The sequence below is a fragment of the Heterodontus francisci genome, chromosome 5 (genome assembly GCF_036365525.1).
Source record: "Heterodontus francisci isolate sHetFra1 chromosome 5, sHetFra1.hap1, whole genome shotgun sequence".
NCBI lineage: Eukaryota > Metazoa > Chordata > Chondrichthyes > Heterodontiformes > Heterodontidae > Heterodontus > Heterodontus francisci.
Window position 1 is genome coordinate 135,085,438 of NC_090375.1, and position 18,036 is coordinate 135,103,473.

The window sequence follows — 18,036 nt, forward strand, 5'->3', positions numbered from 1 at the left end:
CTCGCCTCAGGATTCCTAGCATCTGACCTGCTCTTGTAGCCATGGTATTTATATGGCTACTCCAATTCAGTTTCTGGTCAATGGTAGCCCCTAGGATGTTGATAGTGGGGGATTCAGCGATGGTAATGCCGTTGAATGTCAAGGGGAGATGGTCATTGCCTGGCACTTGTGTGGCGCGAACGTTACTTGCCACTTATCAGCCCAAGCCTGGATATTGTCCAGGTCTTGCTGCATTTCTACACGGACTGCTTCAGTATCTGAGGAGTCATGAATGGTGCTGAACATTGTGCAATCATCAGCGAACATCCCCACTTCTGACCTTATGATTGAAGGAAGGTCATTGATGAAGCAGCTGAAGATGGTTGGGCCTAGGACACTACCCTGAAGAACTCCTGCAGTGATGTCCTGGAGCTCAGATGATTGACCTCCAACAACAACCATCTTCCTTTGCGCGAGGTATGACTCCAGCCAGCAGAGAGTTTTCCCCCTGATTCCCATTGACCTCAGTTTTGCTGGGGCTGCTTGATGCCATACTCGGTCAAATGCTGCCTTGATGTCAAGGGCAGTCACTCTCACCTCTTGAGTTCAGCTCTTTTGTCCATGTTTGAACCAAGGCTGTAATGAGGTCAGGAGCTGAGTGGCCCTGGCAGAACCCAAACTGAGCATCACTGAGTAGGTTATTGCTAAGCAAGTGCTGCTTGATGGCACTATTGCTGAACAGCTGTGCATGCCTATTTCAGAGAAAGGGTTTGGACAAGCCAATTGTCAAAATACAGGTAAACATGAAGGTCTGATAAAATATTCTGGAATTATGGGCCAAACACTTAGTAAAAATCCTAAGCAAATGAGCAAAGGTCAAAGGGAAGTATCTCATTCTGATAGATTCAGCTTCAACGATAAAATCTGAAAAACTTGCAATGACACTCCTATCTGCTGATTTAGAAGTAAGCATCTTTCGGGTTTATAGTTACCAGACAATCATCTGGGTGCATTACCTAGCAATATGTGGTTTAGTTTCAGGTTTTATTTAGATGTGTGTAATAGCGACAGCTCTGTTTTATTGGCATTTGTAGGATTCACCATTGGTCCCACACTTAGGGCAGGATTATCCCTTTGCCGTCGGAACCATTTCCAGGTTCTAAACCCGCTCCATTGTTGGGGCGGGGGGGGGGGGGGGGGAGGTGGAGGTGGGCAAAGGTAGTCAAGCCTGTAATTTCCCCCAAAGTCGACACTTAATTGATTTGAGGGCAGGTTTGGCTGCCAATTAGCAGCAGTGGGTGCAGGATGGAGGTGGAACTAAAAGCTCAGGCTCGATTTCAAGACACAACGGCAGTCATTATTGTGGCAGCTGTCTTGCAAATCAATGGAAGGCAGAAGTCAGCAGAAGGAGAGGCAGAGGCCTGGCATCTGTAGCAGGCTGCCCCACTGTTTAATGATGCAGCCCTTGAGGTGATGCTGGAGGCAGTGTCTGAAAAGTGAGAGCTTTTGTTCCCAGAGGGTGGCAGGAAAGGGCCATCCAGCCAAACTAAGCAGGCATGGCTGGAGGTGGCAGAACATTTAAACAGCGTCGTCCGGAGCACCTGGTTGCAGTGCTGCAAAAAGTTTAATGACCTTTTTCGTTCTGGCAAGGTGAGTGCAACACGATGCCCAGATTTCAGGCCTCCAGGTCTGTAGCTACCAGCAGACACACTAGCTGAGCAGCCTGAGGGCTCAAGCTGCACCTGAGCATGGGAGAAATGTGTGTCCAGAGTGATTACTGACACATCAGTAAGGTTTAGAGCCCAAGAGCTGTTGAGGACCTGGTAACACTGATACATGTATTTCTTATTTCAATGAGCAGCTGGAATTGGCAAGAGGCCAGTGTTGCCTTATCTCTGTTTTGTCCTTGCAGGAGAAAAGGGTGCACACAGGCGGAGCAGTGCCCCAGCTTGCCGTCTTGACTACTATGGAGGTGGCCGCACTAGACATTGCGAGGGTGGTGCCACATGAAGAAGTGGGTGATGGAGAGATGGAAATATCTGGAGAAGAGGATGATGTAGATGAAGGCGATGGAGTGCACCCCTCTCCATCCGACAGCATGCCAAAGCCTCAGCTGCATTGGAAAGCCTCAGCTCTGCAGAGGCATCTGCTGTCAGAGGCGAGTTCTCATGATCTCCTCTTACGTCTTCCACAAGGACAGTTGTGGAGGTGGGGCCTCGAACTTAATGAAACCAACAGACATATCATTCAAGCACACCCTCCACCAGTGCAGATACACTCACTTCTGTGGTCCTCGCGCATGTTAAGAAAGGGTGGCACTGGGTAAGGAGCACGTCACAAGAAAGCAGGATGGGGTAAAAGAAGCAGAGGCAGCTGTGGGCCGTCCCCCTTGGAGGGTAGAACACAGATACAGCCATGCTCAGCTGGGCACAGATTTTGGGAGTCACAAGCAAGGCAACTCTACTTTGACCAGCAGTATGAGATGTGTGCCCATGTCAGAGTTCCCTGAGGCAGTGCAAAGTCAGGGACTGAGAATGGAGGTGTCCATTCAGATCATGAATATCACCATGGCTCAGGGCTTTGAGCACGAGCTCCTCCATTGAGAGAATGGCCAATCTCACGCATAGCAATATTCGTCAGCACTCCAAGTGGATGCAGGAACAGTAAATTGACATGCACAGAATGCTCTGTAGCATTGACCGGTCAGCGGCACTGATGGCGCAATCATGCATTGAGTGGATGCCAGCAGTACCCCAGCTGGTGATCCCCCCCCCAGAGATCCAGAGTGCCATCAAAAAGCTGAGGCAGTCACTGAAGAGGACAAGGGTGCCGCCCCTCACGAGGTGGCATCATCATCATTGGCCTCCTTGGTCCCTCTGACTGAGGGACCATCTATGCAGCAGGGACCTGTGACAAAGGCTGCCCTTGCAATGATGCCACTTGCACCTCCACGATGAGGACGACGGTCACGGGCATCTCAGTTGCACACAGGCACATGCAAGAAGGCTGCCTCCACCTCAAGCCACAAGAGGAGGATTGTGTCGAAGTACACACTGGTTACTGACCCTCTGCCATTGGAAACCTTATATACTTTATCAAAATCTTTCCTGATTTTGAACACCTCTTTTAAATCTCCCTTTAACCTTCTCTGCTCTAAGGAGAACAAATCAAGCTTCTCCAGTCTCTCCATGCAACTGGACTCCCACATTGCTAGTACCATTCTAGTAAATCTCCTCTGCACCTTCTCCAAGGCCTTGACATCCTTCCCAAAGTATGGTGTCCAAATTTGGACACAATACTCCAGCTGGGGCCGAACCAACAATTTATAACGGTTTTGCATGACTTCTTTGCTACTCTCTGGACCGAATATGAACTTACAAGTGGGGAGGAAGCGGAATCAGGGGGTGGGGGTCGGCTGCTTTGAGATCAGGAAACTAGAACTCCGGTTTCCCACAGGTCCTGCTGACTTTAACGGCAGGACATGACTGGCATTTTAGTCTCCATTTCCCGGCCGCAGTCAGCTAGATTGACAGGCATCCTGGCTGTTGTGCTGGTAGGCCTTCAGCACCAGGCCGCAGTCAGGGAGTGGAAAGGAGGGCGTGCTCCGAGGCCTCAGGGATGATTGGAACAATTGTGGGGGAGATTGATACAGGCAAGGGGGGTAGATTGAAAGAAACACGGGGCAGATTGAAAGGTGAGGGGTGTAGATCGAAAGAGACGTGGGGGGAGATCAAAACAAGCAGGGTCTGGAGATCTAAAGAGGTGAGGGGGGAGATCAAAAGACGCGAGGGGAATATGAAGTGTCTGGGAGAGATCTGAAAACTTTGGAGTAGATCGGAAGAGTTGTGGAGGTGATTGGAGGTTTTCTGGAGGAGATTGGAAGGTCAGTGAGAGGTGATGAGAAGTTGGGACAGGGCAGCGGTAGCTCAGAAGTCAAAGGGGGTAATATTGAAAGGGTTGGGGTGCTGAGATCAGAGTGGTTGAGGGGGTAGTGTGTGGGGGGGGGGGGGGGGAGGTGGTTGTGGTAGGAGTGTCTAATAGCAAACTGGATCCAGTAGATAACTGGAAAGACACTAACCTCCTGGATAAAGGAATCCTCACCTCCCTTTAGCCATCAAACGTCCCAGGGTTAAATTTAAAATTGTGGTTAAACATGAGGCATTCAGCCTCATTATAAATTTTTAAATTGCCAACTCACCTCCTGGGAGTGGGTTGGCTGCCCACCCTTCCCCACTCCCAATTCCAACTCCGTTAAAAGCGGAAGTGGTGGGTTGGAGTCGGGATTCAGATTTTTAATACTTTAAAAATCCCATCCAAATCAAATCCACCCATTTTTTGTGGTTACAATTGCCCCATGCCTCTGTTTATAAAGCCAAGGATCCTGTATGCTTTTTTTTTAAAAAAACACCAGTCTTTTCAACTTGCCCGATCACCTTCAGAGATTTGTATAAATAGAGGCATAGAGTACAAAAGCAAAGAAGTTATGGTGAACCTTTATGAAACTCTGGTTCGACCTCAAGTAGAGTATTGTGTTGAATTTTGATGTAGAAAAGATATACAAGAACGGTTCCAGAACTAAAGGGACTTCCGTTACGCAGATCGATCGGAGAAGTTGCGGCTATCCTCCGTAGAGAAGGGAAAGCTGACAGGAGATTTGATAGACACGTTCAAAATCATGAGGGGTCTGGATAGGGCAGATAGGGAGAAACTGTTCCCACTGGCACAAGGGTCGAGACCCAGAGGACACCAATTTAAGGTGAATGGCGAAAGAACCAAAGGCGACATGAGGGAAAACTTTTTTTACGCAGCGAGTGGTTAGGATCTGGAATGCACTGCCTGCGAAAGTGGGGTGGTGCCAGATTCAATTGTTATCAAAAGGGAATTGGATAATTATCTGCAGAGAAAAGATGTCTGCAGGGCTTTGGGGAAAGGGCAGGAGAGTGGAACTAGCGGAGTTGATTTATATGTTTATAAAAGACTTTTAGGTTTCCTTTTATGTTACCCGCTAATCTATTCTCGTACACTCTCTTTGTCCCTCTCATTTTCTTCTTTAGTTATCCCCTGTACTTTCTGTATCCAGTTTAGCTCTCCACTGTAATATAGGCCTAACATTTATCATAAGGCTCCTTTTTCTGTTTCTTTTAATTTCTATATCCTTAGTCATCCAGGCTGCTTTAGCTTTGGATGCCCTTTCTTTCTCTCTCATATGAATGTGTCTAGTCTGTACCCTCTGATTCCAATCCACCTGGGTCAGATCCCCTTAAAGTGTAAGGGGATATCCCTTTGCTTCCCTGATCAGGCATACCATCTTCAGACCGTAATCGCCCGAAATTAACACTCCTCCAGTTGAATATTTTCACACTTGGTTGTTCCTTGTCCTTTTCCATGACTACTTTAAAATTAATGATTCCCAAATGCTCCCCCACTGAAACATGATCCACTTTCCTGACTTCATTTCCCAGAACGAGATCTGGCACTGCTTCCTTCCTCACCGGGCTGGAAATATACTGATCAAGAAAGCTCTCGTACACATTTCAGGAAATCCTTTCCCTCTTTGCCCTTAACACTGTTATTTTCCCTGTCTGTACTGGGATAATTGAAGTCCCCCATTATCACTACTCCATAGTCCTTGCATCTTTCTGTAATTTGTATGAAGATTTGCTCCTCTATCCCATTCCCACTACTTGGTGGTCTATGGTACACCCAGCAGCTCCTCTATTATTCCTTATTTCTACCCAAATAGATTCTGTCTTTGAACACTCAAGTAACATCATACTTTTCCAGTGTTGTAACAGTGTCTTTGACCAATATGGCCACCCTTAATACCTTGCAATAATTAAGTTCCTACAGACCATGTGAGTGAGGGAAACTGAATTCAAATGCTAAGGGATCAAAATGTACAGTTGAAACACCTGAGAATCACAGTCTGAAGATGGTATGCCTGATCAGGGAAGCAAAGGGATATTTCCTTACGCTTTATTTGTAAAGATAAGCAACGTAATTAGCAATGAAATTATTAAGAGAATCATGCTTCATTCTTTAGAATGCTTACTGTATCCTTCACTTAAGGAATGTGTATTTAAATTGGTTAGTCAAGGCTTTTGTCCAAGTCAAAATATTCAAATTTCAATACTTAATAAACATGCAGATTCCAATTACAGAAAATTCAGCATGATATTTTGACCACCAAAAAGAAAGGCAGTACTTCTGTCAATTCCTACAAGCTTTCTTTGGCATACCTGATGGTTGGACTGCTGTCACTGCCTTTGTATGAACCGGAGTTACTGCTGCTGCTGCGAGATGAAGCTCCATAGATATCACGAATATTGGCTGTATTTCTATACACTGCTGACACCGTATCTTTCTCTCGAGCAACAGTTGGGCTCCCCGTCTGCTTGTGGCCACTAGAAGTATTACTTCTTCCATGAATACCGCGGCTGACAATTTGAGAAGAAACTATTTTTACATAAATAAATTATAGTGTAGATCAAATATATACCACATAGCACAATACACTCTCAATCAGTAATCTTTCCAGTGCTGGAAATATGTACATTACTGTCATTTATATTGCTCTACTGAACAAGAATATTAAGAAAATCTGAGAGAGCCAATAAGGGCAGGTTTTGCAACAAAACAAAAAGCACAACACAATACAATGTAACACAACACACTTTCCATTGGAATCATAATTAGATCAGTAATAGCTGTGTAGCTCAAACAGCAAATATTTCATGAAAGTTAAAACAAGGTGGCCATACTCAGTTGGTAACTGTCTCCAAGCTGTTATTGGACTGCTGAGTCTTACAACATAACAAGGACATCAGTTTGTAAAACAGGGATGTATGTTAGGATTAAATGGGAACATTCTACATTTAAAGACAAATAGAATAATCAGCATTTAGAAGGCATGCTCTGTTAAAAAAAAACTCTCCTGGATATTTTTAAGTCAGATCCACTTTCATAAAATATTGATTTGAGGACCCATTTAATTAATAAAGAAAAATAAACACAGAAAGCTGAAAATACACAGCAGATCCATCAGCATCTATAAAGAGGAAAAGGAGATTGTAATATTTCAATATTTCAATGTAATATTTGGGTTGAATTTTAACCTGGGAAAACGCAGTTTTCGGTGCGAGTGAGTGGGGAGGTGGTGGGGGGGGAGGAAATGGGTGGGTGTTAAAACCAGGAAAAAATATCAGCATGCTAGGAAGCTGGTTCCAACCCACCAACTTCCACATTTGATTCGCGTGCGTTGGGCTGTGCGCACGTAACCCCCTTGGAAAAGATGGGTTGACAATTACCATGTGTTCATCAGTCAATTACGGCAATACTAACATAGATTTTTGACTTAATGTTACGACCAGGTGAGAAAGGTGTCTAGGGTTCCCTCTCAGCCTTCACCTGGTCTTACCGTAACAGGGTTTAATTTTAAACACACTGTTTTTAGCTCCCCCTTGGTGAATCCTTGTTCATCACTTTCCAATTATAAGGCAAAGAAACCAGCACAAACAGGTTTTCTTAGGTTTAAAGAAGAAAAGTTGAAATTTATTAAACTTAAACCTAAACTCTCATTCGGTTAATGCCTACGGATACATGACGCTCCCACACAAGCATGCATACGCGATACGCACATGCAGATAGAGACAGAAAGAAAACAGAAGAAATATAAAGTGGAAAGGTTTGAGGCAATATCTGAAGAGTTGTTGTTATGGTTCTTCGTGCTCACTGTAGAGTCCATGATTGTAGGTAGATCTTGCTTTTCGTTGGGCCCAGTATTCTTTTTAAACCTTATTCACTGTAGGATAGTTTTCTCTCTTGGGGTTTATGTGTCTTCAGTGGATTCAGAGGCTTGTGAGAAAGAGATGGGAGCAGACAGGAGAGATCTTCTCAGTCCAGGAGCCTATACTCTCAGCACTACATGAACTGCTATGCCTGTGCTGGGACGAGGGAGCAGTACCCCAGGACATGCGCGATGCCAACATCATCACCCTCTATAAAAACAAAGGTGACCGCGGTGACTGCAACAACTACCGTGGAATCTCCCTGCTCAGCATAGTGGGGAAAGTCTTTGCTCGAGTCGCTCTGAACAGGCTCCAGAAGCTGGCCGAGCGCGTCTACCCTGAGGCACAGTGTGGCTTTCGTGCAGAGAGATCGACTATTGACATGCTGTTCTCCCTTCGTCAGATACAGGAGAAATGCCGTGAACAGCAGATGCCCCTCTACATTGCTTTCATTGATCTCACCAAAGCCTTTGACCTCGTCAGCAGACGTGGTCTCTTCAGACTACTAGAAAAGATCGGATGTCCACCAAAGCTACCAAGTATCATCACCTCATTCCATGACAATATGAAAGGCACAATTCAACATGGTGGCTCCTCATCAGAGCCCTTTCCTATCCTGAGTGGTGTGAAACAGGGCTGTGTTCTCGCACCCACACTTTTTGGGATTTTCTTCTCCCTGCTGCTTTCACATGCGTTCAAATCCTCTGAAGAAGGAATTTTCCTCCACACAAGATCAGGGGGCAGGTTGTTCAACCTTGCCCGTCTAAGAGCGAAGTCCAAAGTACGGAAAGTCCTCATCAGAGAACTCCTCTTTGCTGACGATGCTGCTTTAACATCTCACACTGAAGAATGCCTGCAGAGTCTCATCGACAGGTTTGCGTCTGCCTGCAATGAATTTGGCCTAACCATCAGCCTCAAGAAAACGAACATCATGGGGCAGGATGTCAGAAATGCTCCATCCATCAATATTGGCGACCACGCTCTGGAAGTGGTTCAAGAGTTCACCTACCTAGGCTCAACTATCACCAGTAACCTGTCTCTAGATGCAGAAATCAACAAGCGCATGGGTAAGGCTTCCACTGCTATGTTCAGACTGGCCAAGAGAGTGTGGGAAAATGGCGCACTGACACGGAACACAAAAGTCCGAGTGTATCAGGCCTGTGTCCTCAGTACCTTGCTCTACGGCAGCGAGGCCTGGACAACGTATGCCAGCCAAGAGCGACGTCTCAATTCATTCCATCTTCGCTGCCTTCGGAGAATACTTGGCATCAGGTGGCAGGACTATATCTCCAACACAGAAGTCCTTGAAGCGGCCAACATCCCCAGCTTATACACACTACTGAGTCAGCGGCGCTTGAGATGGCTTGGCCATGTGAGCCGCATGGAAGATGGCAGGATCCCCAAAGACACATTGTACAGCGAGCTCGCCACTGGTATCAGACCCACCGGCCGTCCATGTCTCCGTTATAAAGACGTCTGCAAACGCGACATGAAATCGTGTGACATTGATCACAAGTCGTGGGAGTCAGTTGCCAGCATTCGCCAGAGCTGGCGGGCAGCCATAAAGACAGGGCTAAATTGTGGCGAGTCGAAGAGACTTAGTAGTTGGCAGGAAAAAAGACAGAGGCGCAAGGGGAGAGCCAACTGTGCAACAGCCCCAACAAACAAATTTCTCTGCAGCACCTGTGGAAGAGCCTGTTACTCCAGAATTGGCCTTTATAGCCACTCCAGGCGCTGCTTCACAAACCACTGACCACCTCCAGGCGCGTATCCATTGTCTCTCGAGATAAGGAGGCCCAAAAGAACAAAAAAAGAAAAAGGAGCGAACAGACATTCTACCCAAACTTTTGGTGCAAATTCAAAAAACTCAGGTTGCCCAGCAGGTTAGTCATGTGACTAGCTGTTTTGACCATGTACAATTGTGTATCCGGCCACCTTAGCAGCCAACCTGGAATGTGAGCTCCCCTACCTTCAATGTCTGGTGAACAGAAGTCCATTGTGGGATGAATGTGTCAGGAAATGGCTGCTTTGTCCTTCCAAACACTGACTGCTAATATGCAAATGTCTTTTACAGCCACAGCTGATCTATTTAACAAGTCCTTTCTTCACTCCAGTAATAGTTTAAAATTAATGTTCATGACAAAATTAATGTGCCTCATTCTTGGCAGGTGGGGGCTTAGCATGACACTTTAACATCGGGTCCAAGGGTTTTCCCGGGTTTCCTGAAACTCGTCAGTGAAAGCGAGGTGAGTACACAGCAGCAATTGAGGTGGCTGAAGCATGCCAATACATAAAATATGCCAATAAATACTCAGTACTCATAGCTGCTTTCTAACTTGCTTTTGTGAAAGGGTTTGTTCACAGTATTTTGCTGATAGGTTACTTTCTACACTTAGGAGGACGGATGCTGCTTATGCTGCCTTAGCTTGGACTCCGATGAGGAGCAAGATGGCTAACATCATCAGTAATAGCACCCGCAGCAAGGTGCTGCTCACAGACCTGCAGCTCCATAGGAGAGGGCAGCAGCAGCGAGGGGAGCACCAGAGAAGGGAACAATAGCAGCTTCCAGGAGCCAATAGCACAAATCAGGGTCTACAGGCAGAGACTGGATTTCCTTGACATGTCTGAACAGCAGTGTCTCAGGAAGCTCAGGATGACACATCAGACAGCTGTAGCTACCTGCAGCCTCCTAGAAGACAACCTGCTGGATCTCATGACACAAATTACCATTGGCTCCCAAAGTCACCACCACCACCCTCAACCATTTTGCCTCTAGCTTCATACAGGGCTTTGCTGCAGACGTATCCAGAATCTCTCAGTCGGCCACCCACAACTTTATAAGACAGGTAATAATGCCTTAATTGCCAGGGCCGGCAATTATGTCAACTTTTTCCTCGAGGATGCCAGATTAAATGAGCGGTAGCTTGGTCTTAACAGGTGTAGAGCACCATAAACAGCACAAGCATAGCAATCTGGGCAACCCCCCCCCCCCCCAAGATAAATCAAGAGTATTCATCAACCAAAAGGGCTTCCACTCCATCAATGGGTACCTGGTGTGCAACCACAGAAAGATGTTTATCCAGGTTCACGCAGGAATCCCGGGCAGCTGCCATGATGCCATCTTGTGGTAGTCCAAGCTTCCTCTCTGATCAGACTTGGAAGCCAACTTAGGTTGTGACTGCTGGGCAACAAGGGATAGCTATTTAGCTCATGACACCTGTCAGAAACATGACCACTGAAGCCAAACAGCTCTACACCACTGTGTCATCAAACAAGGCATCAGCATGCTGAAGATGCACTTCAGGTGCCGAGGCACGTCTGGAGGTGCCCTTCAGTACGCACCAGGCATGGTCTCCAGAATAGTCATGGTTAGCTGTACTCTGCACAACATTGTGCTAGTGAGGTTTCCACTTGGAGGATGAACAAGATGAAGAACTCAGATACTCCTCAGACAATTCAGAGGGGGAGGAGAAGAGGAGGATGAGTAGGAGGGTGATGAGGGCAAGCACTCCCAGATGCTTACGTTGCTGCTCCAGATACCAGGGATGCCCTTAACAGTGCAAGATTCATTTAGGCTGCACCAATGGATCCATGTCACCAGAAAATTCAAATGCCAATCGTCGTGTTCTCCTCACCCACGAACGCCACTGACATAAAGCAGTCCTGCAACCAACCACTCTTTCAACAATTCCCCCATTGGTTCCCATCAATTCAGGTCCTCACACTTAACATTAGACAACACAGAAAGCCACTAACTACCTAGCACCCAAGAATGGGCAAGATGGGAAATGCAAAAAAGATTTACATTTATGTGATATAAATAAGGAATAGAAATGTATCAAAACAACATATTGTCAGATACTCGTCTCCATTCCCTTATGCAATGACAAAGTCAAACTCTTCTTTTTTTTGCTACTTCTATGTGGTGCAACCTGTGTGGCTTGAGCTGAAGTAAAGACAGGCTGTTCAGATTCCCGCTCTGACTGCTGAGATACTCTTAGCCGATGTCCTCTGGGTGCTGGAATTGATGAGGGCCCCACAAAAGACTACTCCACCTGCATCTGTGTCAGGGTACACTTGATCGTCGGGAGACAAAGCAGCAAGTGGACTACTGACTGAGTGATGGGTTGTGGGTGAGAAGTGGAAGCACTTTGAGTGGAGTCCCCACTTTCATTTTCCCTTTCACCATCATCCCTCTTATGGTCCAGCTCCACTTTATCACTACCACTGGAAAACATTTTTTGCAGATCAGTGCTGCCCTATAAGGTCAAGATGATCTGTCAACCTATTTAAGGAAATAAACATGTTGGCATCCAGAATCTGCATGATGGTGTTCCAGGAATGTGCAAACTCATGTGATTGGAGTGTTTAAAAGGTCCATGGCGCTGACCACAATATCCATGGAAAAAGACATCATCTCAGTGGCCTATGGCATCATCCCACCCGTCCCCCCCACCCCCATTTCATGCGCCAATCACGCTGAAATTTTGGAGAGTGTGCTTTGAAGGCCTGTAAGTGCATCACGAATTCTCTGCTATAATAAAAGCTAAATACTGCAGATGCTGGAAATCTGAAATAAAAACAAAAAATGCTGGGAATACTCAGCAGGTCAAGCAGCATCTGTGGAGAGAGAAGCAGAGTTAACATTTCAGGTCAGTGACCTTTTATCAGACCTTTCACCAGAGCATTCTCTGCTGCTGCTGCTCGATGATTTTCCTTTTCATTGATGGCTCCCGAGGTACAGGACCTGTGTCCAGCTGAGCAGAGCTTGGAGCGGACGCTCCACTGCTGTTCCTATCTCTACCATCTGCTCTTGTTCACATGTGAAGCGTGGGTCACTTGGTGAAAACCCAACTATCTATCTAACCAGTCCCATTGCAGTATGAGTATCTGAGCCAGGGCATGGCATATATGAGGCCTGTGACAGTGCACTCTCAGACGGATTCAGCTGCTCTGAGGACTACTTGCTTGCCATGTCCACCGACTCCTGCTGCATACGTGGACCCTTTGCAGATAGGCATGGCCACCAATGGTGGAGCAATTTAAATCGGGATGCTCAAGACACCTGAACTAGATGAGCGCAGATGTTCAAAGTATTGTTGGGCTGGAGGAGATTACAAAGATAAAGGAGGGGTGAAACTATGGATAGACTTGAAAACAAGGATAAGGATTTTTAAATTGAGGCATTGCTTGACCAAAAGCCAGTGCAGGTCAGCGAGCAGGGGCTTTGGGTAAATGAGACTCGGCACAGGTAAGAACACGATCAGCAGAGCTTTGGATGACACCAAGTTACCAGTGGTTAGAAGGTGGGAGGATGGCCAGCAGTATTTTGGAACAGTCAAGTCTAGAGATAACAAAGGCATGGATGAGGGTTTCACTGGCAGATGAGCTGGGCCAGAGTCAGGCGATGCTATGGAGCTGGAAATATAGTGGTCTTAGCTTTGGCACGGATATGTACTCGGAATCTCATAATTGGAGTCAAATATGGAATCGGCAGCTTGGGAACAGTGTTTGTAATGGAGTTTGACAACCAGGGATACCATAACTCCACTGATCTCCAGGGCCCTCTCCGGTTCTCTCCCACTCCATAATCTTTTGTACTCTTTTCTCTTGCAAGGAGGGAAAGAAGAAATGTATGAGTGTGTGCACTGACATGCATTCATCCGATGGGTGGAGTGCATCTGGTGAAGGTGACTATGAAGGAGAAACATGACATTGTAAAGGATGAGAGTAAATGGGTATGGCCGCTGGATAAATAGGAATGTGAGGAAGTGAATAAAGAAAGAAGGATGGGTGTGCCTGCAAGATAAGTGGGTGTGAAGAATGATGCAACGGAGTATGCTTGAGAAGGCAGAGAGAAGGGTTGAGGGATGCACACAGCAGGATGAAGGTGACACTGTGGTACTCACCTTTCCTGCTCTGTTCAGGTCATTAAACCGCTTTCTGCATTAAATCCAGGAGCATGGCACCACACTCCTGCTGCTGCCCTCTTCTGCCTCCCACCACGCTTTCTTCGTCTCAGCAGCAGGCTTCTTGCTGGGCAAGAGTATTTCCCTCCGGCTCCTCACAATCTGATGCAGCACATCCAGGGAGGCATGTGTGAAGCGCACAGTTCCAGTTCTCGGATAGCCGACTCCAGTTCCTTCAGCTTACATATGTGGATTGTCCCTTTAAATACTGGAATTGAGACTACCTCATGCGGGTCCACATCATGCCCGCTGCCACTGATTGGTTGGGAAACCCAGAAGGAAATTGATTACAAGGTGGCAGACTCAAAAAGCCAGTGACAAATGCTTTTAATATAATTCCAAACTGCACCCCCACTCCTGCTCCCAGTGAGTTTGCACATTAAAATTAAGCCCTTTGTCATGTTCTGACCAAAACTAACACCCAAATGATTCATTCTTTTCCTTACAGACACTGATGGATCTGTTGTATATTCCCAGCACATGGCACTTAATCAAATGATGATGATCTCTGAAAGCTGAGCTTTCGTGACAGAATGGGAAGCGTTGCCCATAGCCTACATTCACATTTATGTTCTTGCTGGAATGAATGTTCATAATGCCACATCTGGATAACTTTTTTTGGCAATAATATCTACTTCCAGGCAGCCTATGATGGGAATCCTAAAACATATAAAATAGGGTAACAATTGACAATCAGGCATACTGATAAACTTTCAGATAATTCCTCAACTTTCCATGGGGAACTAAGAGGCAATTCAAAATTACATGCATGCTTTTAAGAGACTTAAAATTTTCAATCAATTGCATAATAGTATGTCAATGTACCATATTGCCTTGCCAAAACATTAAATATTTTGGTTTCCATCTAATAGAATGTTAATATCCTATGTTAATCATGATACATTGACAGTTAAGTGGCAATATTCCCTGGCCTTTATTTTTAACTTATTGCATTTGCTACGTAACGGATAATCAATTTATTTTCTGACTTAGTTATGTATAGCTCACTTTAATTTTGGTTCTACTGAAATTTCTCAGTAAAATGTATCAGTACTGGATATATATTTCAGAACTGGTAAAGGAAACTAAAAAAAATCCATAGCAAAACCTCTGAAAAGAGTTATGTGAATATCTTAATGTGTTTGTTAAATTAGTAAATTTGTATCAATTTCATTTTCAAAGACAGAGGGGCTAATTTTCAACTCATCACCCTGGTGGCAAATTGGAATATGAATTGGCCGCTCATTATAGGAACGACTCAATTTTCCTGATTCTCGACTTGCAATGCTAATTTTAAGTTCCAGCAGCAAGTTGAAAATTAGCTCTAGAATAACAAAATATGACGATAAAAACAAAATCAAGTAAAAATCTTTTGGGGAATGTTTCACTGCAGAAACTTTTAAGTTTTTATAAGTTACTTAGTAAAAAGAACATCTCTGGTGCCAATCTGATAGCTGAGCCTGATAAAAGTTTTCACCTATAACTCCCTGTGTACCAAGTCTCTTAAATGCCCTGCTAAGATTTGGAAACAGCAGAAGCTGGGCACTGCTCCTCACAGAGAGATCAAGCAAAACTCTGGCACAGCTACATTTCGAGAACATTATTTGTCAACTCTCGAAGTTAAATTGTGCATTATCTGCAGGATGCCCTAAAAGAGGATGCATACAAATAAACCCACCTTTTATATAAATTTTATTTTTGAATCAAATTATAGGCAATATCTATGTAAAACTCCTATTAAATCATCCATTAGGTGGCCAAATTTTCAAGTTTGTAAGCAAAGCGTCCCTGGGAAAACGGTTGCTTGATCTATTACTGAGTTTCTAACTGACTGCAAGTATTCATTTTTTCTTTTGTGCCAGTGGACCTGTGGTGCACCGATCATCGTCTTAGTTTGTATAAAGAAAGCAAGGCCTACCTGCGGGAAGCCGAGCTCCGCTTGTTCCCTGTACCAGACATAAGACCTTCGGGTGCAGAGATGCTGCCTGTGCTACTGGAGGAACTAAAGTCAGCTTCACTGCCTGTGCATAAGAACAAAAAGACATTTTAAAAATTCACTGGTCCAGCAAAAGTGCACAGTCCCCCACTGCCAAAATTATGTAGTCAAGTTTCCCGCATTTGGGAAATCACAGGCGTCAGCACACTTACAGTGCAATGGGTTAGCCGCAACCTGGGAGAACTTACATACATACACGCATGGATAGTTAAACATAGTGCTTCAAGGCAATTCCTATTGCATTCTGTAGTAAAACAAACTATACTGACCTTTTCAAAATAAGTCATAAATAAAAATAAATCTTATCTTTTAGACAATAATCAAAATACAACTAATTAAATTATACAGCCAGCCTCGATAATATATGGCTATGCTATTAGGTTACAGATATTCTCTGTGACTGAACAAAACTGGCTATGACTTTTCAAATCATTCAGCAAAAGCTACTTTGGCTTAATCTGCCAATAGCAGACAGTCAGCAATGAGACACAATCAATCCTATTTATTGGAGATCAGCTCTAATTACATAAATGAATTACATTCAAGTTTACTCTTTACTGTGAGTATTTGAATGCACTGATGCAGCACATCCTCTGTCACAGCACTAACATTGCTGTCAGCCATTCTATATTCACGCTTGCTGAACATCAGACTTGATGGGCTTTTTCTGCTACAGCATTCTTAACCAGCTTCTTACTGTCACCTGAAGCAGAGATCAAGAAAACTACACCAAACGCAACACAAGGAACCTTTCTTCTACTTAGATCATAGATTTTGTTTGGACCAAGCTCATAAAACAGAAAGTTGCATTTAAAAATTAAATTAGTAATTCAAGTTGCAACATGGATGCTACAGCCAACCCAGCATCTCCAAGAATCAACCTCCTGAATTCTATTCACAGAACATGTCCAAACATGAAAAGCAGCCTCTAGGGGTTAGGCTTCTTTGTTGAGTTAAATGTGAAGTGCCAGAATATTTTTTTGGGAGGAGTAGAGGGGGGGGGGGGGGGGGGTGGAGGGGGTGAAAGAGGCACTGGGAAGGGAGGTGGATGGGAAGAGAAGTGGATGGGAAGAGAAGAATCACTTCCTCAGCAGTGCCCATCTCTTGATGCCCAGGCAGCATTATAAATTAAAGGCACTTTAATACTGGCACTGTTTTAATTTGAACTTCAGCAAATTGTTATTGGGAACCAATTACTGGCATTTATACTGCAAAATCCAACTCTCATATCCTGGAGGCAGACTCATAAACCTACAAACATCTACAGCTATAAATACGACACGAGATAAAGGAGCCACATTTAATAACGTACATCAAAACAGAAAATGCTGGAAATACACAGCAGGTGAGGAAGTATCTGTGGAAAGAGAAACAGAGATAAAGGGCTGGATTTTCAAATGCTCGTGTTTGTTGGAGGGGGGGGTGCGGGGTCCTGGATGCTATGTCAGTCTTGCCTCTGGAATGTGCTGCAATTTTCAAAGCAAGGGCAGGGAGTGGGGATGGGGGGGGGAGGAAGAGCCGCCAATCTGCTTACCTCCAATTAGCCACCTGTCAAGCTCGTTGATGAGCTTGAGCTTGTTGATGGGCTGGAGAGGGCCAGAAGGAAATTTTCAAAGCAGTGAATGGAAAGAGTAAACAGTCTGGGGCATGTTAGTGCACACTTATCGTGGAGCCATAATGTGATGTTGCTGCTGCATTAAAGTGTTGGAAAAAAGGGTTATTCAAACTGAGGTGCACAAGTGGTGGCACAAAAGCTGCCATCGCTTGAGCAAATTGTTTCAATTACCTTGTGATTAATTGTTTGACCACTTGAATGCACCATGAGGCTGCTGGGCCTCTGTTCTCCTGCCTGCTCCAATCTGTAAGGCAACGGTAGGCCCACTCATGTCTACCTTTGAGTATTGCACTCCAGAACCAGTTACTGGCTCCAGGCAGCGCCCGGCACCACTAATTAGGTGCCGAGCTCGCCTTTGGCCCAAATAAGAGCTTTGCATATTAAAATAGTGTCTGTTGAGTAATGCAGATGTGGTGTAGGGTCAGGAGACGAAAATGATCTGGGCGTCGGGTTCCTGCCTTTTTGTGAGATATGCGGAACATTCTTTGGTCCAGTCCTACTCAGGTCCTCATCTCTCATCTCTTTTCCCAGTACAAGCAGTTCTGATGAAAGGTCACAGACCTGAAATGTTAACTCTGTTTTTCTCTCCACAAACTTAACTGGACCAGCCATATAAATACTGTGGCTAAAAGAACAGGTCAGAGGCTAGGAATTCTGCAGTAACTCACTTTCTCACTCCTCAAAGCATCT

General features: G+C 45.1%; 1 protein-coding gene across 1 annotated transcript in view; it reads right to left on the minus strand.

Annotated features, from left to right (window-relative positions):
* Positions 1-18,036, minus strand: part of sybu (syntabulin (syntaxin-interacting)) — a 105,556-nt gene that overhangs the window by 28,040 nt on the left and 59,480 nt on the right. Inside the window, exons 4-5 of the mRNA XM_068030957.1 lie at positions 15,654-15,756; positions 6,219-6,416 (exon numbers count right to left, since the gene is read on the minus strand). Of these exons, the coding sequence (XP_067887058.1) occupies positions 6,219-6,416; positions 15,654-15,756 (301 nt within the window). The remainder of the gene's footprint in view (positions 1-6,218; positions 6,417-15,653; positions 15,757-18,036) is intronic.